The sequence below is a fragment of the Platalea leucorodia genome (assembly GCF_965183815.1).
Source record: "Platalea leucorodia genome assembly, chromosome: 4".
Classification (NCBI taxonomy): Eukaryota; Metazoa; Chordata; class Aves; order Pelecaniformes; family Threskiornithidae; genus Platalea; species Platalea leucorodia.
Window position 1 is genome coordinate 105,390,068 of NC_138826.1, and position 25,470 is coordinate 105,415,537.

A 25,470-nucleotide genomic window follows, 5' to 3' on the forward strand; every position below is an offset into this window, starting at 1 on the left:
GGTCCATAATCAATAAGACAGAATTTAATGCTAACTCTTGATTTCAAATGCCGAACTCTGTGAAAGTCAAGAAGAACTTATGAAGCTGAAAGCATTTCTCTATTTTCAATTACATCAACAGACATAAACTTATTTCACCTACTCTTCAAATGCATGTGGTTTCTGTAGGAACACTGCTTTTGTTTCATTGATCTAAACTAGCTCGACTCTTAAGGAGGGAAAGAAGCACAGTAATGGAGACTTTATCCTTTTTTTGATTCTGTTCTATGTGCTACATGTCCCTTTCACCCCTAGCAGCAGTGAAAACAGAGTCAAACTCGCACAGAGACCAGTTCAGCACTGGGCAACAGGCTGAATCCTAGGTCCAGCCTCTCACTGCCCTCCAGCAATAGGGACTTGTAACAAATGCTGGTGAATCTTTACTGGGGAGTGGAGGGAGAAAGGGAAAACAAGACAAGCTGCTGGAAGGATGCTCGTCATCTGTCCTCCGGAGTTTCTTCTTGGGCATGGATTACCCTTTTCGCAATGCTTGCACCATGCACTCTTCTCAGAAAGCTGTGGCCAAGGTGCAGCATAGTTGTGATGAGCTTTGATAATGACACAGTGCAGCTGAGAAGGTGTGAGGCCTCAGCATGGATTTTGGCTACACAAAGACCTGCCAGGTTGAAGTAAAAAATGCCTCAAGGTAAGTGCTGCAAGGGAATTCTCTTTCGTCTGCGATCTTTTACTGTATGTCTGAATAATTGCTCATATTGCCTATGCAAACTTCATAGGTTGCTCATGCTGAGTGAATGTCTGTTTCAAAAAGCAAGATTGCTCTTAAATACTTAATTTTTATGCACTGCTTGAAGTCCCAAATTGTTATTCAGGGACAGCAAGTATATTTCCAGCAATAAAAACAACTCAGTGGGAAGTTTAACTGTTTTATCCTTGCCTTCGCTCTCTCACAAACGAGACAAGGTTTCTTCTTTTCAAGACACTGCTCTAATTCAACATGCCTGAAAACTTTTTGATAAAGTGTCTGTCTTTTAAATGCTACACAGATCTCAGTGCATCAGGAGTTTACATTGACAGAAGCATTAAAACACAAATGAATGTTTCCAAGGATGGGGCATCTACCATAATGTGGTGCTTTTTAAAGATGCAAAGGAAAGGCAGTTTTGAATGTCTTCTGGGTAACAAAAACCCAAAGTAATAAATTAGGGCTACAGAAGACATTAGTTAAAATAAACCTTATCTTAGCTAAGATATGGTAGGAATCACTATAAAAAATACATATGAAGAGCAGAACAAAGAGCAGAGGCTTGGCTCTCGCTTGCAATTAACTGCCTTGTAGTCCCAGTGCGTGTTCTTTCTTGAAACTACAGCACCCTAGCTACCGCTGGTGAACTGCGGTGTGCAGAATGACACAAGTATCGCTGGTTGGCTGACAGCCACGACATGAGTGATTATACAAACATAGCGATAGGCAGATGTTTTTACCAGTCCAGCCACACTAGAAGTTTCCTGCTTGCTTTGATCTTGCCCTCTCTGCCTTTCTCACAGTTTGATCAAGATGTACAGGCAATAGCATGTGACATAGTTTAAAGATGATTTATAAGCAGGTTGAACTCGTACATAATTTTATCAATGATTTATGTACTTCAGGATGCAGATCTTAAAAAGCTAAGAAAATTTAAAGCATATGAAAACATTGGTGACACAATCCAATGAAAGTCTTGATCCTTACTTATGCTAATCAGGCTTCATGCCCCTCCTGGGAAGCTGAACTCGTCAGCAGTTATTTCATGGCAGAATTCCTGCAACAGCTGGTTTCTCAGCCGACGATCATGGTCATCCGATCGTGCTCACTTCAGCCAGTCGTACGTGGGACGTCCTCTCAAGACACACCTACTGACTTGCTACGAAGTCATCTCTTTGGGCAGTTCTGCATCTAGAACTTGCAGCATCTACTTGTCCTGTCCCTCCAAACGGCCACTGCCTACTATATTTTGTCTGCTAGATATTTGTGTTCGGTTAGTGAGGGGAGTTGATCATCTCATCTGCTTCAGTGGTTATCAGCCTTCCTCTAGATGAGGCTTGTGTGAAAAAGACCGGTGGTGGTCTGCCCCTCTCTGGGCCCAGATCTTTGTTACTGCCTCCCTGTGCTCAGCCATCTCCTCCAGCAGTACCAGCACTCTCACTCCTGGCTCAGGCCTCACTCCTTACCCGTGCTTATTCGGCTTCCTCCTGCTCACTCTGAACCTGCTTTCCACAGAACAGGCACTGAAGCCAGGCTAGTGAGGATACCTGAACCTGGCTAATCCAGGTCGGCTTCTCTCAGTCATCTCAGTGCTCTCTCCCCATGCTCCAAGTACCTGAGGGACACCGCAAAAACAGTCCAGTCACCCTCAAGCTCTGTGTTGAGCCACTGCAAGTCCTTGCACCTCTCCAGTGAGGTCTTCCTTACTTGTTGCATCCCCTTGCAGGTTCAGCAAGGTGATCTGGACATGTAATGCACATGCAGATGTTACAACGATGGTGTGAGCTGCTTCTTGCCAGAGAAACAAGGAAGTGAAGGGAGAAAAAAACATGAACACTCAGCCTTGGAACAAATTAAAGTATCCTGACTCAGATGCGTAGTTTGACACAATTGCTTTATACAAAAGCTTGTCAAATATGAGTACCAAAACATTTTGTTTAATCAAGCATAACATACTGTACCATAATATTAGTCTTGGCTGTGCATGTGTCAGGGGAGTTCATATCGTCATGAATCACTTGTTATGTTTTGTTTAAAGACTTTTGGTGGGCGGCTCAGAGTGCGAGACGTGTTCTTGTTAACTCAGGAATGTTCTCATTTAGATGATTTAGGCTTCAGAAAGGAAAGTCCCTGGAACTGATATGGAATTTGGATTCCATGCCTTGATGCACCCCCACCTCCCACGAGATCTTTGCTTGCTTGAAAATTTCCTGTATATTGAAAGTCAGTGTAAAGCTAGATGGATTGTTGCAATAACAGTGACCTATGCCTGGATTGGGGTTTATCTCCTAGCCCATTCATATGACGTATGCCAAGGTTACTGAAAATCAGACATTGCCAATGGAGAGGCATTTCTGTCCACAGATTCTCGTGGCCTCTCCTGCCATACATCTTTTCTTACAAAAAAAAAAAAAAAAAAAGTAAACAAAACCCAGGGACAAAACCCAGCAAGTCAAAGCAGCCAATTAATAAAGGAAAGAAGTACTCTAGGTCAAGGGAGATGAACTGACCTGCCTCCCCCAACAGACTGTTCAGCTGCCAGAATAACTCCTATCACAAAGCTTATGCATGACCCAGTCACTTTTTGTTCTGAAAACATTTCCTGCTGCAATAGGCTGTTTGGCCCTGGAGCCTCTGTTTTCCTGTGTTTTTCACTGTCAGAAAGTGCGTGGATTTGCATTACTTGTATCAACACAGCAGCATTCAGCAATATTTTAAACATCATCGAGGCGCAGGGAGGCATTAATGACATCAGTTCTGACTGACTAGAAAATTGATTATTTTTGTTAGCAGCTTTTGCCAAGTATATTTACTTGAAAAATATTACCCATTCCTGTACTTACTCATCTGTCTGCTCAGCACAACTTTGTGTTACCTGTGAATACCTGGGCTTCTTCTAAATAAGCCACAGTAGCATGGAGTTCCACATCCCATAACTAGCCCCACCTTTTCTGCAATGTTGGCTCATCTGCCTTGACTCCATACACAGCGTGCAGCACAGATACGCCCCTCAGGATAAGTTCACACAGCAAACTGAAGGTGTGATTGTATCGTGGGCTGGTTAACAACAGCTGCAATGCTTTAAGACCACAGTCCACAGCATGTGCTGGCAGCCAAAGCAGGCACAACCAGATATACCAAGGCAATAAAAACTTCCTTAGTTTTACACTCTTAATTGTTTGCTCCCTCCCTACAAGCCTATCTTGTTCTTCCCTTCCATGACAGCAAAAGCTTGCACCTTCCCAGGCTGCAAGGAACTGAAGCCAGACTGCATCACTGTGCAGGAGCCAGGGAGTGACTCAACATCAGGAGGCCATACGTGGCATGGGGTGAAGGTTGTACCCCTTTACATAGCATAAGGTGGGGGAGAATGCCTCTAGGCATGAGCTGATGCAGGAGTGGGGTTCATTTCTCACCCTTACCTGCTCACATTAGTGGGGTGCATATCCTCCAGTCACACATTCCCTCCACTGGATATGCAACCTTTTAGACATTCATATAGATCCTTATTACCATGCAAGCTGACCACTTAGCATTTTTTAGGGCTTTTACTCTCATAAAAAGTCTTGGGAAAATGTAAAAACCATTATTGTTGTATGAGAAGAGGATGAAAAGAAATATGGAGGGTCAGATCCAGAAGGTCAGCTTTTGTGTCCACCTCAGTTTGTAGACAGCAATTAGATGCAGAAGTCTAATACCATGAACTTCAAAACTCTGGCTTGTACTCCTAGTGCCTAAGTCAATAGTTATCAGGGTTTTAATAGTGAAGGCCCCTTGCCTACAGTTCTACTTTTGTGAATAAATGGAACTGCTTCCATCTCTTCAGGCCTAGCAACTCATAACTCTCATACCTGAGCTGACTAGGATCTAAAAATTAGGCTTTCCTGAAGTGTATCGATTGAGCTCCTTCTCTGGAAGACATGCTCCAGGTGGTTATGGTACTTAGGAAATCAGTGGCTGGATTCTGTGCTTCCCTCTGCTTATGCAGAGTCAAAGTTGTCCTTTGCTCGCTTTGCCCTGTCCTTTTCTCATCCACTAGGACCTCAAGGACTTGGGTTATACGGGTGTAGCGATGCTCCTACTTCCTTTGTTTGAAGCAGCTCCACTTTGCAAATATTCACAAAGAAAAAGAGATAAATTTATTTTAAATAAAAAAAAATGTCCTTGATGACTTGATTAAAGCAACGTCTGGAATCCAGGTATGCTACACAACGGAGGAGCAGCTTACTTGCCTTCCAGCTTGTTTGGTCTTTAAATTCTGTCAATACAAAACACTACACATTGTGTAGGAGGACTAGTTTCTCCTTCCCATCCCATATTGATCCATTTGCACTTCCCATCCTCCTCCCCCATACCTTGGAACCTGGGAACTGGGACAGCTTTAGGCAGTGGGCAGAAATCTAGGGTTCAAGACGGTAAGTTTGAAGGAAGAATTCCAATCATACTTCTCACTCCTAGATGGGTTCTCCAAACACTGAAGTCTTGTGTAGAAAAGTGTCTGTTTCTCCTAGTGTTAGAAGAAAGGAGTGACTCTTTCTCTAACACTTGCTAGATAGTTAATCCCTGTGCAGCTGTGGTACCTAGCTCTTCATAGTGTATTCTTCTTCAGAGGATGAGCACATAAAGGTTTTAGCATTAGAAAAAAAGCAAGTCTTTTTAAGTATCTGGAGCAGGGAAACTAAATTATTTCTATAAAATCCCATAGGATGTCTGTGAGAGCACACGAACTGAACCCACATTTCTTAAGGTCTGCGCAACTGCCCACATTAGTGAACACCCTTCCTCTTTCTGGCTGATAATGGTTGTGTCCACTTGCTGTGTGAAACGCCTGGGGCAGTGTGTGGCTTCTGGTAAACAAGAGCAAAAGAGCCGGGATTCAAGTTGTGCTGAAGCCTGTCTGCTTACCTATAGTCGTAGCTGAGGCTATAATAATTGCCTTCTCCTTATGGTTGACAGTGGGACAGCTGCTATTTTAACAGATCGCCAAGCACTTGCAGCGGTATGGAGCATTTTACTTCCTGAAGCCACCTGCCGCATACTTTACCAAGTTACCTGCCAAAAAGAGAAACAGCAGTGCTAGATTTATTTATAATACAAATCTATTTCTATTTCATAAAACCAGATTTGTCTTTAATTTCTTTTCCTGCTTCAGTGGGAAATAAGAGGGGAGGGGAAGCAATAACCTATCATTTGGCTTCAGTCACTAGTTACTGTTACTGAGAATCTAGCAGCCCCTGTGTAAAGGCTTTAAAATCATGGAAAGCTATTCCCTGCGTGCCTTTGCATTACTTCAGAGAATTCACCATAATGACTTCTGATCACGGCATTTCCTGATTGCAGGATTGCATCTTACTCCTGTACTACGGAGTGCAAAAATACAGTGTTCATGGTTGGATTAACCAGGAGAGCTGCACCTGCAGGGAGAGGCATGGGGCATGTGATTGCTTTCCGGAACAGCAGAGCTATTAGCTTTGTGGCAAAGGCCTAGAGCTGGAAAGATTGTGTTCATTGTGTTGGGGGAATTGTTTGATTGACTGCTGAAGCTTGCCATATGTATGAAACATTTGTCTGCTTTCCTCTCTATGATTACAGTTATTTCATTAAATAAAGAGGGAAAGCTACAACATGTACAGTCTAAGCATCCTCATCTGTTGCCATTTCCTCTCAAAGCATCACCTGTCATATTCCTTACTCTGAGGGCCATCACCTTAACCAAAAGATCTAATGAAACTGATATTTATGTCTAAGCTAGACTTTTATCAATTTGTACCTCAGAAAGCAAATGTGAACCTTTGTTAAGCTCTTGTTACTGTTGTTCTTTTTGTTTGCTTGTTGAACAAATATTGCATAGCTATTATTAGCTCGGGTTGAGTTACACTTACTGCAGAACTCATGAATGGAAAGGAGAAGGTCACTGAGCCCAAGCTCAGTAATTTTGTTCCTCATGCCCTCTTAACCACGATCATTCCAGGCTATTCACACATTCACACTATCCTCAGCTGCACTACAGCGGAGATGTTCCCTGCAGGCAGATCCCTCCAGCCGTATAGACTGGATTTATCAGCAGAATGGTGAAGAGTAGACATAAGGGAAAAAAGAGAGCATGCGGAATCCAGTAGGTCAAGCCTCCTCATTCTAGGTAAGCTAATGAGAGAGAATGCATGATCGACACAGCAGTGGGGGCTACTGCTAGGCAACCCAGCTGCCCTCAATTTCTTTTTGTCTTCTTCTCTGCCATGTGGGACTGTGGGAAACATCTTCGGGGCTTGTTTTGGTCTAAGACACATAGGAAAGAAAGAAAGGAAACAGTGAAAGAAAATGTTCACACTACTGTAGTGAATATCGAGGAAAGGAAAGTCTAGGAATAATTAGTTAAAGTTCTTCTACCCATTAAAGCAGAACTGCTGATAACTATGCATGCATGACTATAGAAGGAAATAACTGAAAATAGGGTACTCTTGAAGGAGAATCCAGCCTTCTTATCCTACTTTAATATTAAACCAAAAAGATGTTTTCTGGTTGACACAGCTTTGTATGTAGTTGCGAAGATCTGAGCTCTGTTGTAATTAAGTTTTGTAGAGAAGTGTGGGTTTGAGGTACAATGAGTCACTGGACAGTGGGGTTGAGGTAGGGGACTGTGCCTTCCCGGAGATCTCCTTCTTGTGCTGTTTCTTATCTATATGTTGTGATCTAGCTTATCCTTCTCTTCGCCATTTACTCTTTTGTTTGTGTGATTTGTAATAGGAACATCACAGTACTGGGAAGGAATCTCACAGGTCAAGTCCAGGCTCCCGTTGTCACCAAATATTGTTACAATGATCACAACTGATGAAAAACTGTGCAGTAGGAATGCCTTGATGGGGTCCAATCTTAACAAATGGTTGTTATTTGCAGAGTGAGAGTTCTGCCAATTTGGAATGAGGCTGGAATCCTAAATTGGAAATGAGGAAAAGGGAGAAGCCAGCTGAATGAAACTAAAAAGACCTCATCACCTTGCAGCTGTTGCAATGTGAGAAAACCACTTATCTAGGAGATAAAAAAGTTTCAAAAGGCTGGATGCTTGCAAAAACATCTACTGCTCCACCTGCATGGGGCATGTGGGAGTTTCTAATAGCAAATGACATAATTGATTGATTTTCTGAGAATAAAGGAGCTAGTTTATAGCTAGCAATTTCTATAAGTCAGCACACAAAATAGTGCTGAGATTGAATGACTTTGCAGGATCACCTGTTCACAAAGCCACTGGTGATTGCAAAGCTGCTCTGCTGCCATAGCAGAGTCAAACAGAAAGTACCATATTCTCCCAGTATCCAGCTGGATTAAGAGTTTGGTGAAACATTATGAGTTTAGCAATTCATCACACCACAGCAAAGGGCAGGAAACTGCAGGAGGAGTAACAAAGATGGTACATGGCCTCTTTTGAATGGCATACAGCAAAACTGGTACAGAACCAGGGCCTGAGCATCATGGCATATCTCAGGAGTGATAGCAATGACATTCACGTGTACTTGGATCTCCTTGGGTTCAAAAGCCAGCAGTCTCTATTTGTATAAAAGCAAAAACATTACCACTCCACCGAGCTCCTTGTAACATGTTTGTTGTCTAAATTGGAGGAAAAAACACAGTCTAGCACAGGGCCCTTGAAATGTTGCGAACCCTTGTTTCAAAAAATGTGTTAGTGTAGGGTACACAAACTGAGGCAACTCCAGACATTGATGTGGGCCTCAAAAATACATTCATAATTGCTGAGTCAGGGGAGAGAGACCTGGTAAAGCTGCTAGGTAGGTGCAGCAGCATCACATAGAAAAACAAGGCACAGATCAGGCAGAAGGAGTAAATGGACACTCTTCAAGGGCATCCATTAAGTTCAGAAGACAGTAAACACCTTGAATTTTACAATACATAACAAAAACCACTTTCAAATGAAGCTTGAGTCAAGGTTTGCTGCTTCTGTATTTCAAAACCGGAAAAGTTGTGAAAACTAGTAAAAGAAGAAAAGTTACAGAAAACCTGGTGCTCCTAAAACCCCTACTCGGAAAAGCCTTCTACAGAGCTTTCAAGAAGGAGAATTAGCTAAAATTGATACACTATTTGCTAAACCTCTATGTTAAGAAATAGAGGGATAAAGACTGGCAGAGAGAATTTGTTTCAGTGCCCATGCTTACAATCAATCCAAGGTTTTAAAGAAAATATTGGGCTCTATCCCAAAGCGAAAATTGTTGAAACTGCTGGACAAGGCAGTTGGCTGGTGTCTTTCAGGAGGAAACTGGAACAGATTGGAACAGATGAAACCAAAAATTATACTTGAAGAAGAGGCTGCTTAAAAGCTCATCCACTGTTTCACGCTACCGCAAAAGAGAGGCAGACCACTAAATTGTATAAAGAAAGCTAACTGGGGTGAAATGGAGCGTGTTACTGTGGCAGTAATAAAAGATGGGCTCACAACCATCTCTGTGATGATTTCAAGAACACCAGTAGCATGGCATAAAAATCACTATCTGTTACCTGCAATTAAGGACCTATTTGCCTTATTAGCTGGTGATAAGAATTTCCTTAAGGTACAATCAGTCTAATCCTATGTAAAATGGAGACTGAAGATGATAAGAAGTGGTGTTAAGAAACATTAGCTTACCAAGGTATTTTGCTGTAAAACAGGCTGGTGTTTAGAACAAATGTGCTGCTTTTGCCAGAAGAGACATCTTGCATTGGTTCCCCTTAGCATGACAGGAACGGTAACTTTGCATGCATTGAAAAATTGTATTGAAATGCCTCTTGCCTTTGCTTGTAGGTCTCTTACCTCTGCCAAGCTTAATTATGCTCACATTGAGAGAGAAGCCCCCAAATGCACTCTGGGGATGTAAAAGGTTTTGCCACAGGTCACTGTCCTGTCATTTAAATGTTCACACAAAGAAGGTAATGGGCATGACCATTACTTTTGAAAGCCCACTGCTATGCCATTCATGTCTGAGAGTCTCAGTCAATAAGAAAATGCAGCCTATTTGTTATTTTACTGTTAGAAGCAGGAGATAACAGTAAGCAAGCAGCAAAAAGGACAGTCTGTGTGTTTTGCTACAGGCTGAGCAAAACCTCAAGGAAATTGGGAATAATTAATTCTGGCTTAAACAATAGACTATAGTACAAAGAAGGACTACTTCATAACTCCCCGGTGGCCACAGAGAACCGTCACACAGTATTTTTCATAAAATAATCAACTCCACAGGAGAAGCTGTTACAGTTTTTGCTCACCCTTCTCCTCAGAATCACACAGGGAAGGGTGAGCCTGTCTTAACGCAGGAGACATAAAGAGCTCAGCATATTTAATCTGAACGCTGCCACAGACACACTTGATGTCTAGAAATACACTGGGGGAAACGGAAACGCCAAGGAAAGGCCACAGAGCAGCATTGGCACAAGCACAAATATCTATCGGTAGTTTACAAACTAGTAGAAAATTTATGATAAGGCCAGCGAAAATGAAATACTTTTAAATTGGCACATAGTAAGTTTGTGGTGGTGAATGTAGCACCTGTAACTCAACGACCTATCTGGGAAGTCACCTCCAGTCTTATATTCCTTATCGACACGGCAGCCTTCCCTTGAAAGCTCTTTCCAACACGGTTCCCTTCACCTTTTTGTGTGGCTGTATACTTGCTGCAGTCAGGATCAGTCTGACTTATTTCTTGCCACTGCTGATAACCCCATTCCTTTCCAGGGCCTCTGATTTTACAGTGATTTAGTATTCCCTTTGTTAAGTTCCAGTTTATTAAAGGGACATTAAAGGGCTTATATCCTGAGGTTCAGGGCCCTCAATTAATTGTTCCTCAAAAGAGCCTTAACTCTGCCATTGCTTTTATTCATTGATTTAACAGTGTGCAGTCAGGTACACTAATATAAAACAGGTAAACTGAGGCGCCACCTGATATTTATTTCTGAAATATTAATAGACATATATCATATGTCTACACAACTCTATATACAAAGGTTTACGGCTTTATTTGTTTTAAGAGGGCAATACATATATAAGAAGGTTGCTTAATCTGTGAGTACAGCTTATGCAGCTCAATTCATAAGAACTCAGATAAGTACAAGAAAAACTGAGGAGTAATAAACTACTCTTTCACAGCAGTTTCATATAGACTATGTAGGTTCATTAATAGAAATATGATTAGATTTCAGTAGATGCATGGTCTAAATAGCCTGAAAGATCCAATGTGTATCAAACACAACCTGATTTGTGACGAAACTGTGAAAAATTGTCCCCTTTATGGATGGCAGCTCTTGAACAGAATGTGGATCACGCGGATCACAGTTTTTATTCAAATGGCTGTTTGGAATGATTTGAAACACATCACATCATTATTGTCTTACCATCCTGCCATAATAATATTAGCAGAAAGTTTGATCCAGATATTTAGCAAGCAAAGTATGTTGTGGGTCCAAATGTGCCTAGTAAATGTACAGCGTGCCAAGCCATGCATCAACCGTTTCACTGGGTTTGTCAAGCCCCTGTGAAGCCTCTGTAGAGGGCATGTCTCCATCAGGTCGATTATTATCCACACTGCTCAACATCTGCAGTATAATTTGTCACGTTACAGTCACATTACTACCATTATTTGGAGCCTTGCTGACACACTTACTTTGAGGAACCAAAAGCCTGTTCAGCAGGGCCCAAAGACAGGATATTAAGTCAAAACGAAGAAGGTGACATTATAGCATCAGTGAGGAGGAAATTGTTATTAAAGCAGAAATTCCACTTTTTACCTTTGTGGAATAGCACACTGTGCACCGGAGTCATGCTGGTGGAAAAAAAATTGCAGACAGGTTGGAGAGGTTCATATACAATAGAACAACTGAATTTGTACCATTTTTCTCAAGTACCCTGAGTGGCATCCTCACAATATATCGAACAATGACTGAAAAACACAGCGATGGAGAAGGATGCCGTATTTTCAGTATGATAAGGTTGAGTGTAACTGCTTTATGGGAAATGAACAGCACCAGATTGAAGTACAAAATTCTGTAGATGAGTAGCAGATGGCAAATGAAGGCATGTGAATACATGCATCCCATACTAAGCCAGGCTGATAATTTACTAGAGATTTGTGTTCTGCTTTTACAGGTTTTACCATTGGTAACTGTTTCCTCCAGGTGTTCATAAAGAGTTAAAGTTGAATCAGACCGCACATATTGTTCTCCCTTAACTGTAACTATTTGCATATTTTTAAAGCACTCTATTAGTGCTTCCCATGTTTTGAAGCTCACAGGAATCAGGCAGAGCAGCCCTACAGGTGTAGGTGCAAGCTTGTGCACATCTACAACCATGGCTATTTAGAAGCCCTGTAAGTAACGTGTTCTCTTCATATCGACTTAGTGCATAGAATAAACACAATTTTAGCCAAATTGACAACTCATTAATAGAATTGCTCCAATACATAAATATTTTTGGATTGTGATGAGAGGAATTCATAATTAGAAATGCACAGTCATTTTAAAGATCCCATGGTGTTTTCTTTGGAGCCAAAAGAGACAACGCAATAGTCAATTAACCAGCCTTCCTTCAGCGTGATTTCTTATGCGCATCAGAACAGCATAAAGCTTGGTGCACATCGGCTCTTACATCCACATCTGCTTTTATCTTTGGAGTGTCCTCAGAGTCAACCAGGAGAAATGTACAACTGATGTTTATTCAGGACATAAGCGCAAATTAATGCATTTGGAACAATGCGTTCTTGCTCCCATTCACATAATGAAATTTGCCTTTGACTTGAATGGGAGCAGTGCTGGGCTCTCCGCAGCTACTGATTATACATGTCAATATTGGGCTGCGTTTGAATGATGCTGTATTATGCATAAGAATAAAGTATCATGGAGTTGTTGTGAGACACCAGGCAACATAATTACATGGATTGCAAGAGAAATACAAAGCAAAATATAGCACTATATATTAATAGCCCATCTCAGCCTTCCCTCATTATATCTGGACCTTTGTTTACTTAATTAGGAATTATTTTAAAGTTAAATCTGTATTTATTTTTCTGATGATGGCCTTGTTCTGAATGTACATACACTGAGAAGCCCTTGTTGACATGACTGAGCAGGATATTGTATTTTATTAAATTTACTTTGGAGACTTCTGACGCCAATTGCTAGCATGTTTGCAGTCCCAATCGTATTGAAAATCTAATATCAACATGAGCTTCGAGTAATACCCATATGTTGTTCCTGGATGAAGAAAACACTGTCACCCCGTACTGGTAGACTACAGGAGGCCAAGATACACTTCACTATAACTTCAGGTAAAGGAGCCTGACTTTTTTTCAGAATTACATTCATTTAACAGGATATTAGAAAATATTTCCCACCCTGTATCCACAGCAGTATAAAAGGTATATTTGAAAAATGTCGTTATCAATGTCTGCAAACAATAATCATAGCTAATACAAGTGCTGTTACTATCTGAGGTAATATCAATCTTATATATTTATCCTTAAAATGGGGAAACAATCCTAGTCTCAGTTCATAAATGTGGAAAGGTGGCACAGAGGTATCTAGTGACCATCGCAATTCCACATAGAAAGAATAGGGGAGAGAAGGAAACAAAGTCCCAGCTCTGAACTCAAACCATATTAAAATCTGTCTTCTCAACAAGAAAAAAAAAAACTATTCTTGCCATGCGATTATTATGATATAAGCCAGATTTTAAAAGTCCTCAGTCAATAGCAGGATTCCTCAGTGGATTTCACACCAATCATAGGTATGAAATACCTTGGATTTTTCATGATCAAACTTGACATTCAAAATGAGTAGCTAAATTTTAACAGTTTTCTCCAAAGCAAGACCCTTCATGTTCTTACAATGTCAAAAACGTTTCTCCAGTTTAAATATCTAAGCTGTAACAGGACATAACAGTCTCAGGCTGGAACAGGTCATCTGAATCAACTTGGGTGCTATATAAGGCTTCGAAATAGGTATTCAGCAGCAGAGTGTTAATAGCAGAAATCAGGGTGACACTACCTTGCTGGCATATGCAACAGGGTCTTGTAATTCAGTAACAAAGATAACAGTCTCTAGCAAAGCAATCTCATGGAAACTGATGTATTAAGACTAGCTAATGATTGACTCGCTGTTTACAGAAGGCTTCGTTAAGCCTTTCCTGCTGCTGTACTTCGTCTTTTCTGTTGTTATAAATAGTCACAGCTTTCCTATGTTACAATTATATATTCGTAGATGTGGTTTCAGAAATTCGCAAGAACCTGCAAGTAAAACCAGCACTCTAGCTAATTACCACAATGGTTTATCATTAATAGTAAGGTATATACCATTCCAAGATAATTTTTTTCTTTTATAAAGATGTTAATTATCCTTTACAACATTTGCAAAAGAAAGCAGCACAGGAAGCATGTTCATGCCATTCTCAGGTTTACTTTACTGTTATTAATTTCAGGTGGACATGGTGAAATCTATTAATGGGCATCTCCAGGTTCAAAATTAAGTCTGTAACAGATCTAGTGACAGAATCAAGGTGGTTCATCCTAAAACCTCACTGATACTTGGTAAATCTTTAGTTAGAGCTACCCTACATTTACAGCAATTATATTGAGAACAGTTTGAACTCTGATCTGCTGACAGAGTCTGTCCTATGTTTTCCAAAGCCTGTTTTAAATCAGTGCTGGGTTTACAATATGATTATGTTTCCAACCAGGAAATTACACATTTTCAGTACTAAGGTGGCATTTTCTTTCTTTGAGTTTCCATGTTTATTATTAGTATGAAAGTTGCAATCTTTAAACTGCGTTACGTATTAAATTCATGGTTCCTAAACTGAAAATCAAAACAGAGCTAGAGAGAATAAATGAGAATCGAAAGGAGCCAGAAGGAGGTTAGCAAAGACGTGCAAGCTTTCCGCAATATGTCAAACAAAAAAAGGAAGTAAAAGAGGAATGAGGAATAACTGGAAATTAGTAACTCACAACTGGCTAAAATAATAAATTCCTTTGTTTTAATTGGGGTTTGTTCTAGTGAGAATAACGTAGGATTTGACTATGCAGTGCAAGAACAGCCACAATAGAAAAGTAGTGCCCTGCCACACCAGCAGGTTTTCTCCCTTCGGTACCTGCTGGAACTGCTGTGCACCAGGGGTCCGCGCACCCCCTCCCTCCCGGGGCACGGCCTCCCCACGCCCGCAGCCAGGGCCGGCGGCCACGCCTGACACCCTGCTCGCCAGGCGTCCGGCTGACGCAGCTGACCCTACCTCCCACGCTGCCTGGTGTCTCAGCCCACCCCACTGCAGCACCACGCCGTGATGCCGTAGGTGAAACGCAGCGAGTCCTGCAGACCTGTTGCCCTCCGGCCATCAGCACTTGACGTGGCGAGGAACTGTCACAGGGAGTTACGCAGCCGTCGGGGCAGGAGGGGAAGGGATGTGCAGTGTCCACATCGGTTTTATGGCCTCCCCCTGTCCATGGGGAGCCCCAACGCAGCCTCAGGCACAGTTTAATGTAGCACTCTTTGATGTATAGGAAATTAAAGTTCCTAAGAAGGCAACGTATGTACAGAGGAAGCCATGACCTTATCTCTCCCTTATGCCTTCACACCTCTTCAGAGTGCACTAGCCCTCCTCTCCCTCACACCGCACGGACCTGGCCGGCCTGTAGAACAGGAACTAAAAGACAAGAATGTGGCTGAGGAGGGAGCTGCCCCTTCCTCTTCCTCACGCGCCTCCGCAGAGCCCGCAAAGATGGATGAGCCGCTTCTGCTGTGGGAGGAGCAGCTGCCAGGGCTTGCTTTACGGGAGGCTTCAGGAGACCTGTAGCCTACCTAGCTCAGAGATAACTCACATGTGCTGTCCTCCAGGTTTTCTAACACCTCCCTCATTACACAGAGTCAAGTGTCGTAAATGTAGTATCCAATAAAACAAGGTAATCAAGCACAATCTCAGAGTCATGATTGCAATACAAATAGCTGACAGAAGCTCACAGAAGACAGGAAATTAAGAGAGACTGCAAATATCAACAAGATAGATAGAAAATTAACCCCTGTGGAAATTGCACAATTAGAAGCTTGGGCAGATACGGATAGACTCAACGTCCAAAAATCATGGCTACAGTTAGCGAGAAATAATGTAATACTTGGTGAGTGGGAGAGGGCCAGAGGCCGGAACACCTCCAGAGACAAAGGAGAAGTCAGCAAGTAGGATCATTTGCTTCATTTTGGCACTGGAAAACATTTGGGCCTGCTTCCTGGGGTGGAAATATTCTTGGCTTGGTGTAGACTGACTGCACTGTTATTCTGATTTTAAAACTCAAAATGGTGGTACTGAGAAAAATAAGATACATGAATGTATTGTTGGATTTTTCACACTTACCACTTCCTTCAAGTACTATGCCCTCTGCACAGAAATTCAAGTGGGACCAAGGAGCAGTCTGGAGAGGACTGGAGATATCTGTTGCACTAGAGCAGGGTAGAGGTGAGAGCTGGACTACGGCTTTAGGAGTACTTAGTACCCCTTGAGTGGCTGGTTGCAGATAAATGGCTGTAGCAGCGTCATTCATATATTTTTTAATCTAAAATGCACTGAGCAAATGCCAAAGTTGCTGGCACTGGTCACTGTGGTAGTCCTAGTATGGAAGTCCTGCCATGCAACAGGGGCTGGGGTGTCAGAGCTGGAACTTGAACCACTTGGTGTTTGGAGCATCCGTAACACTTGCTTTCTGGCTTATCACGCTCACAACTATTCAAGGGTATGTGTTCTGTACACTGACAGTGATGCCCTGTCATGAGCTGAGCATCCATTTGTCCAAGTGAACTGCAATTCATGGCACAGGAACACAGTGGACTTGTATGAGGGTTCTGAAAAGAGAGGATTTACATTCCACGCTGATTCAAAGGCAGGTGCGGGGCAACCTCCGTACACTGAGTCTATGCAAGCAGGCTACATACAAGCTATTTAGAGGTGCTTAAGGAAGCATAAGAAGTTACGGAAGGAAATAATACATGGCAAAATATACTGGTAACATTGTAGTACTGCTGCAACGATTCCACGAGTCATTAAGATATTGTATAAAGCACATTTTAAAAAAAGAAAAAAAAAAGCCATAAACAAATCAGAGATCATTTTACGTTAGTTGGTGCATGTGTTTTGGGAATTTAAAGTTTTCAAGATGTTTGTTATCCTGAGGGCTCGAGCCTTCCTTGATGAAAGCGGAGCTGTTCAGATGACTGAATGCACGCAGGAGTTCATGCTTTAAGGGGAAATTCTAGGTACTGGGGGACTCCCAGTAAATCCGAGCGACCTGGCCGGAGCCGTGCCCGTGGGCGAGGGCCGCGGCCGCCCCGCGGGCCCGGGGGCGATGCCCCGGGGCAGGGTCACCGCCTGTGGCTGCGAGCCGAGCGAGGAGGGGCCGGCGGGCCGCGGGGGAGCTTCGGGCGCCCGTGGCAGAACAGGCGGGGGGTCAGCAAGGCTGCCAAAAGCCCGCGGGCGGCGGGGCTGGCTGGCCGGGCCCGCAGGCTCCGGCAGGGCCGGCCGATGGGGCGGCAGCCGCCGCCGCTCCGGCCCGCCACGGTGCCGGCCGCCCCGGGGCGGGCTCGGCGCTCCGCCACACCCCACGCACCCCCGGGGGGCCCGGCGGGGGCACACCTCGCCCCCGCCCGGGCTCCCCGCGGCCCCGGACGCTGCCCCCACCCCCTCGGCCTCCCGCCTTCCCCTCCCCTTCCCCTCCCGGTCCCTCCTCCCCGCCGGCGCCGGCCGTGCCCGCGTCGCTCCCCGCCCCGGCTGAGGGGCGGCTGCCGCTGCTGCTGCCGGCGGCGGCTCCGGGAAAATGTCCGAGCGCGGCGGCTTCTACCGGCAGGAGCTGAACAAGACGGTGTGGGAGGTGCCCCAGCGCTACCAGAACCTCACCCCCGTCGGCTCCGGCGCCTACGGCTCCGTCTGGTAGGTGCGGGGCGGCGGGAGAGGGGCCGGGAGCCGGCAGGTGCTGCCGGCCGGCAGCGGGGGGGGCAGCCCCGGCGCCGCCCCGCGGGGGCAGACAATGCCGGGGCGGCGGGAGGCCGGCGCGGCCCTACCGGGCGCCGGGGGTCGCGTGTGCCGGGCGGGGGGATGCCTGCGCGGCGGCGGCGGCGGCGGCGGGGCCGGCCCCGAGCGTGCCGGGGCGGGGGCGTGTCCGCCGGGCAGCCGGGGTGCGTGGCGCGGCGCCGGAGCTCTGCCCGCCGGCCGGCGGCCCCGCGGGGCCGGGGCGTGCCTGGCCGTAACCCGGGCAACCGGGCCCGCCGCCGGAGGGCGGCCCCTGCCCGCCTTCCCGCCGCTGCCCCCCTCAGGCCGCCGCGCCGGCCGCTCAGCCGCCCCCCGCCTCACGGGGGCGGGAGGTGCGAGGGTGCCGCCGCTGCCCGCCGGGCCCGCTGCCGCTCCCCGGCGCCGGTTCGGCCGGCCGCTCTTCGCGCCCCAGTGACGGCTGCCCCGAAGCCGAGAATCTTGCACAGTCATGGCGCGTCCGAGCGGGGAGGACGGGCAGGCGGCGGCGGGGCGCGGGGCAGGGCTGCCGGAGCTCTCCCCGCTGCCGGCCCGGGAGCGCTCACCGGCGGGCCGCGGCCCTGCCGGCGCCGGGCTGCGGCGGGGGTAGCGGGGCCGCCCTCACGGCCGCGGGGCGCGCAGCGAGGGGGAGCTCTGCCCTGGGCAGCGCGGGGGCAGCGCCGGGAGCGGGGCCGTGTCGGCCGGGCGGGGGGCAGCAGGGCCGGCGGCGGGGGCGGCACCCGGCGATTTCGGGGGGAATCGCAATGAGGGCAGATCGCCGCCCGCGGGCTTCGGCGTCCCGGGGTTGCGTCAGGGTTTATCGCATCATAAAACGTTTCCCTTTTTTTGATAATTACTATCTCAGGTTTGCGCTTTCGGGAACTCCCAGTGCAGACCGGGCCATTATTTTCGTATTTGGTGCACACGTAACTATGCTTGTAAAAGCTTTGAATCAATTTTTGGAAATAATAGTGGTGTTTAAGGGGTTTCTGCAACAGAATCGTGTTTCTTTTGTTAGCTGGGTAAGTGGAATTATGTAAAAACAATCCATAATGGGCCTTTAAATAAATGTGCTACACAAAATGGATTTCTTTAGAACTTAACTTTTTTGCCATGGACTAAACTTGTGCAATGGTCGCTCGCTTTTCTCTTCACAGTCAGATACCAGAGAACATTTACGGAGTTTCGTATTTGTTGTTTCCTCCTCCAGCTCTGTGAAATGCCCCAATTACATGTTACCTCGGAATACGCATTTTAAAAACCTCCAACAATCGCCAGAAACACTCAGGACTAGCATGAAGTACCCGTGATTTATTCTGGTTTTTTTATTATTTCAGGCTTACGCTTGCACCAGGGAAATCTAGGCGAGTATTGTGTGACTGTTGGTACCTGCCATTGTAGTTAAGCGTATAGTCCTGTGACTATCTGATGTGAGTAGTTTCACAAGGACCTAGTTTATTTAGACTATAAAACCTTAGTTTACTCTCTCCTCTTTTATTTTACAAACTAGGAGCTGGATATACAGTAGGAGAGTGACTATTGTTGTGTTCCAATTGAACCTGCATTTCTGGTTATTTTCCCTCTTTATGCTGACATAGTTTTAAGGAGAAGACCTACTCTGCTGAATTTTGTAATGAGATGTCAAGACTTTTGAGAAATTGCGAAGGAAATGAAAACATGTGGTGGTTCACTTGCAGCACAGCTGGTGCTTTGTTTTTTTAAACTGTTAGTGTTGTTAATTCATTGTACTTACTACTTTTCTGTCTGCAAAGCCAAGGAAATCCTAATATTTTATCAATGGAGAAGCCTAGGAACTGGGATATAAAATGAGACTGGAAGATGCTGTGGGAAAGGTTCACTCTAAAATAGACATTTAAGAACAGAATACAGCAATAAAATATTACCCTATATTAATAGCCTTGTTAACATCGATGAACTATAAACCCAAACAGAAGCTTGACTGTGAGGAAAAGGTTCGCATTTCCCTCAGAAAAGCCATCTATTTTTAGTGTCTATTGAAATTGATTTTTTTTTTTTCCCCCTCTATGTGCATGTGCTTTACCCAGGAGACCCATGAGACACAATCATCATTCCCTTGAGTAATATGCTATATTGCTTTTGTGAATAATTGTATTCCTATTCAGTAAAATATCTAAAAACATATTTAAGTCTTACAGAAACCACTGGAATTAAACAAATTCTTAAGTGCTTTGCTGAATGGAAGCCAAGGTCCTGAACTCCGAACACTGGCTTTAAAACAGGAACAAAGTTGTTGTAACAAATCTTTTTCTAACTCAGTGAAACTGTTCTCTAGTCCTGCCCTTTCCTTTTTTCCGGTAAATTATCAGTCACATCCGACAGACTTGTGCAAGTGAAGTGATAACTGGTAATAAGAAACATATTGTAAATATTTGCATTTAAGCTAACTTCTGCTTGCACTTTTTTTGCTTGCAGCTCAAAATCAATAGAAGAGTTTGTGTCAGGAGGCTGTGTTTTGGCCCAATGTATTGACATTTCGTAAGTCTAACAGAATTCATGTTTGGGTTAGTTTTTATATGCAGATGCATCAAATGTGCTATGGAGATAGATGTTATTGTTTTAAAGCAGATTCACTTTTAGAGAGGTATCTATGTCAAGCACAATGCTTTCCAGTATGTTTTTCTTGTTTTTTATTCAGATGTCGAATATGTATAAAAAGCAAACCTTCCTTAGCATAAAGAGCTCTACTGCTTTTCTCACTTTTTTAATGACACATCATAAAGAACAGTCCTTCTTGGAAATCCTGAGAAGAACTCAGCCACGCTGCCGAGCTGAGTTGCACTTCAGCAACTTCTGAACCACAGAGAGAACTGTGAGGCCTTTCCCTCAAGTACTTCACCCTTGCAGGACATTTTGTGTTACTCTTGTATTTTAACTTTGTGGACGGCTTCCCCTTACCTGGGCTCTTTCCTGTGGCCATTTGAGCTGGTGGATGTTCTGTCATTTGCTGCTGTCAGATCTGATTTTTTTAAATTTAGGAAAAAAAATTAAAGCCCTGTGGAAGCGTAGTGTGTGTATGGTAGTTTAATTACATTTAAAATGATCAATGGAGTCTTCAATGGTACATTTTGGTTAATTTTTATTTTTTCAGGGCTTGTTTGTGTATTGGCAAATATAAAATTTACATGCACAACTGTTTCTTCTGGAGCTGTTTTCTTTTTGTGCTGTAGCTTTGCTTATCAAGTTGAGGGTTTTTATATTAGACAATTATTTTAACTCTTCCTCAAGCCAAAACTCAGTTAAATTTAAAAGTTTTCTTGAAAAATGCATTTTCACAGTGTCCACCCTCAAAGTTGGATTTATCTCTCACAGAAATCAAAGAGCTGGTTGACTCTTGTAGATCCCTCCTAACTGTGAGTTTTAAAAAATTTTCTGATTTTAAGTGCAGCATTTAAGCTGATAGCCATTTAGATGGGAAGAAAGCAAGCTTACTTTCACAAGGTAATCTTCATCTACAACCATTTCGTTTCAGTTCTAGAGAAAAGAGACCATTTATGTCTCGGGTCAAACTGCATTGTAAACTCTTGTCCCTTGTGACTCTGCCTTTTAAATAATTCTAGCTGTGTTTGAGTCGTTTGACTGTCCCAGTGACATTGCTTGTGAACTGGACCTCTGGCCTGCAGCATCTCTGCCTCCCTGCTGTATTACCCTGGTAGGTCCACTGTGGTTTCATACCTGTCCGCCTTTTCCTCTGGGAGCTGGCATTACCACCTGCTTGGGAAAGAGCTTCTTCATCTCTTCTTTTTTTAAAGACTTTATTATACCACAAATTATTTAACGTGGACAGATTTTTGGTTTGCTGGTTGTTTTTGTTTTTTTTAAAGCCTGTATACCTCTTTTCATGCCAGCTTCTGTAAACTGTCTTCCAACCTACTTAGTCCTATTTTTGCCTGGGAGGTATAGACGGCCTTCTGCAGCGTGCTGTCTCTGATCTCTCCAACAGGTTGTTTCCCATTAGCGTATTGCAAGCTCTGTGTTCTGCCTTCTTTGGAAAGAACAGACCTTGCAAGGTGAACCAAAGGGAGCCCAGAAACCAGAAACTCCTGCACTGTTTCCTCGGAGGCCGTTGGCATCAGTAGTACTTACCTTGTGCAGTCAGTCTCTCTTAATTTTAAGAGTATGCAATGCCTAACACTAACGTGGGTGACATAACACATTTTACAAAAGAGGCCTGCTAAATCAGAGTGTAATGGTAGAAGCCTCAGTTTAAGAAAAGCTGGAAAGCAAAGCCTGCCTCAAGTCATTTACACAATGCAGCACTTCAGCAGGTCCCTCCATCCTGCTAACTTTCAAATGCGTGCTTAAGATCCATTGAGTTTTTGTCATGGCTGATTTTGGGTAAAAAGCGGGGAAGGTAGGGTGGTGTTTAGGCTACTGCTTTGCTTTGAGGAACTACAAGTGGAAAAATAGAAGCAGAAGGCTTTAATCCTGAAGTTTAACCCCTTCTTTCCCCCATCCACCCTGTCCTGTGCTTCTGGTTAGATTGTCACTCACAAGTGTTTTGAGGGCAGTAGCTTGCAAGACTGGAACATAACATTGCTGATACTGTCCTTTTCACATTGAGGACCTCTAAGGAGATGCTCTAGTGTGTGAGGTTTTTTTAAAGCTGATATAAATTGTCTTTGACTGACAATGAGAAGAATTCCTTTATCCAGGATTGTACTTGATGACTTTGGAGTGATAATGTTTTTTTAAAGGGACCTTTTGCTTAGCTGTAGTGATACAAAGTATATGATTTCAACTATGAGATCAGGTTACTGCAGTTACTATGTGTGTCACTGTAACATTACACATTAGTTTAAATCATAAATGCTGAGATAAGCTTTTAGAGTAGTAGTAACACACCTGCCGTGTGTAAATACAGCTGGAGACTGTATAGGTCTCTACAGGCTAAAGCCAGAATCCCAAGCACACGTAGAGCCGGTTGATTTCAGTGGACTCCCTTTGGGCTGTTCCTCTTTCAGATTAGGTCTTTTGTTTCCAATGCAAGTACAGGGGCTGAACTTCATCCTACCTATGTTTATGGTTGTATTTTACTGGAAACATATCAGACAATATTGTTAAAATACTGCTGTCCAAGATCCCTTAGCAGTTGTCTATTTTTGGTATGCATCATTCAGAAGGAAAGTTTGAATCCTTTCATTAGTTTTGCAGATATTTACAATGAGCCTTTCTAAGCTTATTCAAACACTTGCTTGAAAACTGAGTAAGAGATGAAGGCTGATATGAGAGTCCAGTCAGAGGCAGGACATCTCTTAAGAGTGAGTATATGTAATAACAATACTTAGAAACATGGCCTTGAAAGTGAGGTTGCAACAGGGAGGAGAACTAAGTAAAAGCAGTTGCATGATCAACGTTACAGGTTAGGAGGAGGATCTTTGCAGCAGCATTGCTAGAATGAATGGATGAAAGTAAGTGAAGTAACAAAAAATGTTGCAGAGTGAGAAAGATCCTCAGAGGAACATGATGAAATAGCTATTAGGAATGAAGACACAATGGGGTTTGCACCTACCAAGCCAAGGGAGGTCAAGAATTCAAGTTTTGTGAAAGATACATGAAGGAAGATGGAAGAGTATTTCTGAGCACTGGCAAGGGAGACATCACTAGAGAGTTTGTCGAGAGTGGTTTTGTTGGAGTATTAGGATGGAATGCAGATTGCTCATCGTCCCTTTGCCCACTTTCATCCTGCATCTCTTCCAGTTGTTGGAACACTGTAGTTACTCACTTTGGAAAGGAAAGGGAAGTGGGATGCTAATTAGTGGAGTCAAGATTCCTATTTAAAATGAAAGTGTCTAAGAATGCTTCTAATGAAGGAGATTGAATCAGGAATTAGGTGTTTGTGGAGATGGATAAGGATGGCTGAGATGGAGATCTTTAGGTACGATGCTGTCACAAAGCCCATGGAGTAGTTGGAGAGCAGATGAGAAACACCCATATGCATGTGAGGAGGGTGGTGGAAAGAGTTGTAGGAAGAGTGAAGAAAAGGCAAGCTCAAGAAGTGAGGAAGACCACTTTGTAGTGTGCAGGTTTTCCTTCAGGAGGAATCAGTGACATCTTTTTTAGAGAGGGAGGGGGCGTGACATGGAAAAGCGGTAAGGCGCACGAGATGAGCCAGCTGTGGCAGAAAGACAGCAAGAATCATGGAATTACAGCTTTCCGTGTGACTGCAGGAATACATTAGCAGAACAAAAATTCTCTGCAGAGGTCTCCTCCATCTCTACTTCAATATAATTTGTTATAATATGCACCTTCCTGACCACATGATGCAGCAGTGGCATAGCTAACTGCTTTCCTCTTCTGCCATCGGTTGCGATTGTGATTGCAGTTGGCTAGGGGACACAGTCCCTGTTCCGGAGCCCTTAAAGTCTTAGGGCCTTGTTGCTTCGACACAACTTCCCAAGGAGCTGTTTGCAATTTTAGAACCTATTAGCTAGTTGGTACCAAAAATCCAGGATCTGAGTTCTGTGTATACAGTCAGGCAGGGAGAGGGCGGTGCAAAACCTCTATGTGACCTGGGAACAAATTGCTACCATTTAATACTTTGGCTGTTGTAGAGGGAGAAAACAGGAAACGTGAAGGAGAAGTGGGGGAGGAATAGGAAAAAGGAGGACAAGAATGTATGTGAGATCTCATCTGGTTAGGTTTATGTAATGTATTTGAAAGCACTGACATTTTTCATGTTAAACTTTATATCCAGATTAACCACTAGCATGTCTACCTGTAGCTTCTAAGCCCACAATTTATAACTCCGTGGCAGTCTTTTTTAATGAAATGCTGAATAGAATACATCTGTCATTAGCAGTGTACTGTCTTAGTGGCAGCTGACAGATTTTCTTGTTTAAATACTGACATTGGGCTTATAGGCTGTCTAAAGTACATGATTATTTTAGTATCCATGAGTTGGTTCCATGTGCTGAGGAAGCTAACAGCTTATTACTCCAGCCTTCTGTATGTTTTTCTGAAAAGCATGATTTTAAATGCATCACTCCCACTGGTGTAAGCTGTACTGTCTGTAACTTCACCTAGAAAAGTGTGACTGCTCCTCTGTAAAGTTATTTGAATATTTAAGTCACTGTGGAGACATGAGACAGATCAGAAAATAAAAAATAGCTTGCAGATTCAGAAACTGATACAGCATTTTTATGATCATGTTGTTACATTGAAAGAAGACTGGTGATGTATTCACGTAAACATGGATAGCAATTATTTTATAGTATTTTTCAGCGTCTGCTTAAAAGCATGTATATATTTTTGATGGTTATGGAACAATTATGTTGCATATATAAGAGATGTTTTGTGCTTTTATATTTAGATCCAGTGGTAAATTAATCTGAGATAATTGACAGTGATTGTACTAAAGCCAAAACAATTGATGCCAGTGCTCAGCATGGTGTATTGGAATAATATCCAAGTGATGGGATGTAATTTTACAATACAATAACCTGTCATCATCAAGCAAGGTTTGTTTTTTTTTTTTCTCTAACGAGGAGATTAACATGTCATTTCAGATCTGCCCATTACTCATCCTCCCACCTTTTGTCTTGCTTCCATCTCATTTTTCTTTATGGCTTCCTTCTGATGCATGTACACGTTGTGATTTGTGTGGTCTAGTAAACAAACACACACTCTGTACTTTAAATGTAGCTCTTAGAGGGTGGAAATCACCAACCTGAACTTGCATAAA

The 25,470-nt window shown here is 43.6% G+C and overlaps 1 protein-coding gene across 1 annotated transcript in view; it reads left to right on the plus strand.

Moving 5' to 3' along the window:
* Positions 1–17,519: 17,519 nt before the first annotated feature.
* Positions 17,520–25,470, plus strand: part of MAPK11 (mitogen-activated protein kinase 11) — a 33,259-nt gene continuing 25,308 nt past the window's right edge. The window contains exon 1 of the mRNA XM_082308900.1: positions 17,520–17,672. Within this exon, the coding sequence (XP_082165026.1) occupies positions 17,560–17,672 (113 nt within the window). The 5' untranslated portion in view covers positions 17,520–17,559. The remainder of the gene's footprint in view (positions 17,673–25,470) is intronic.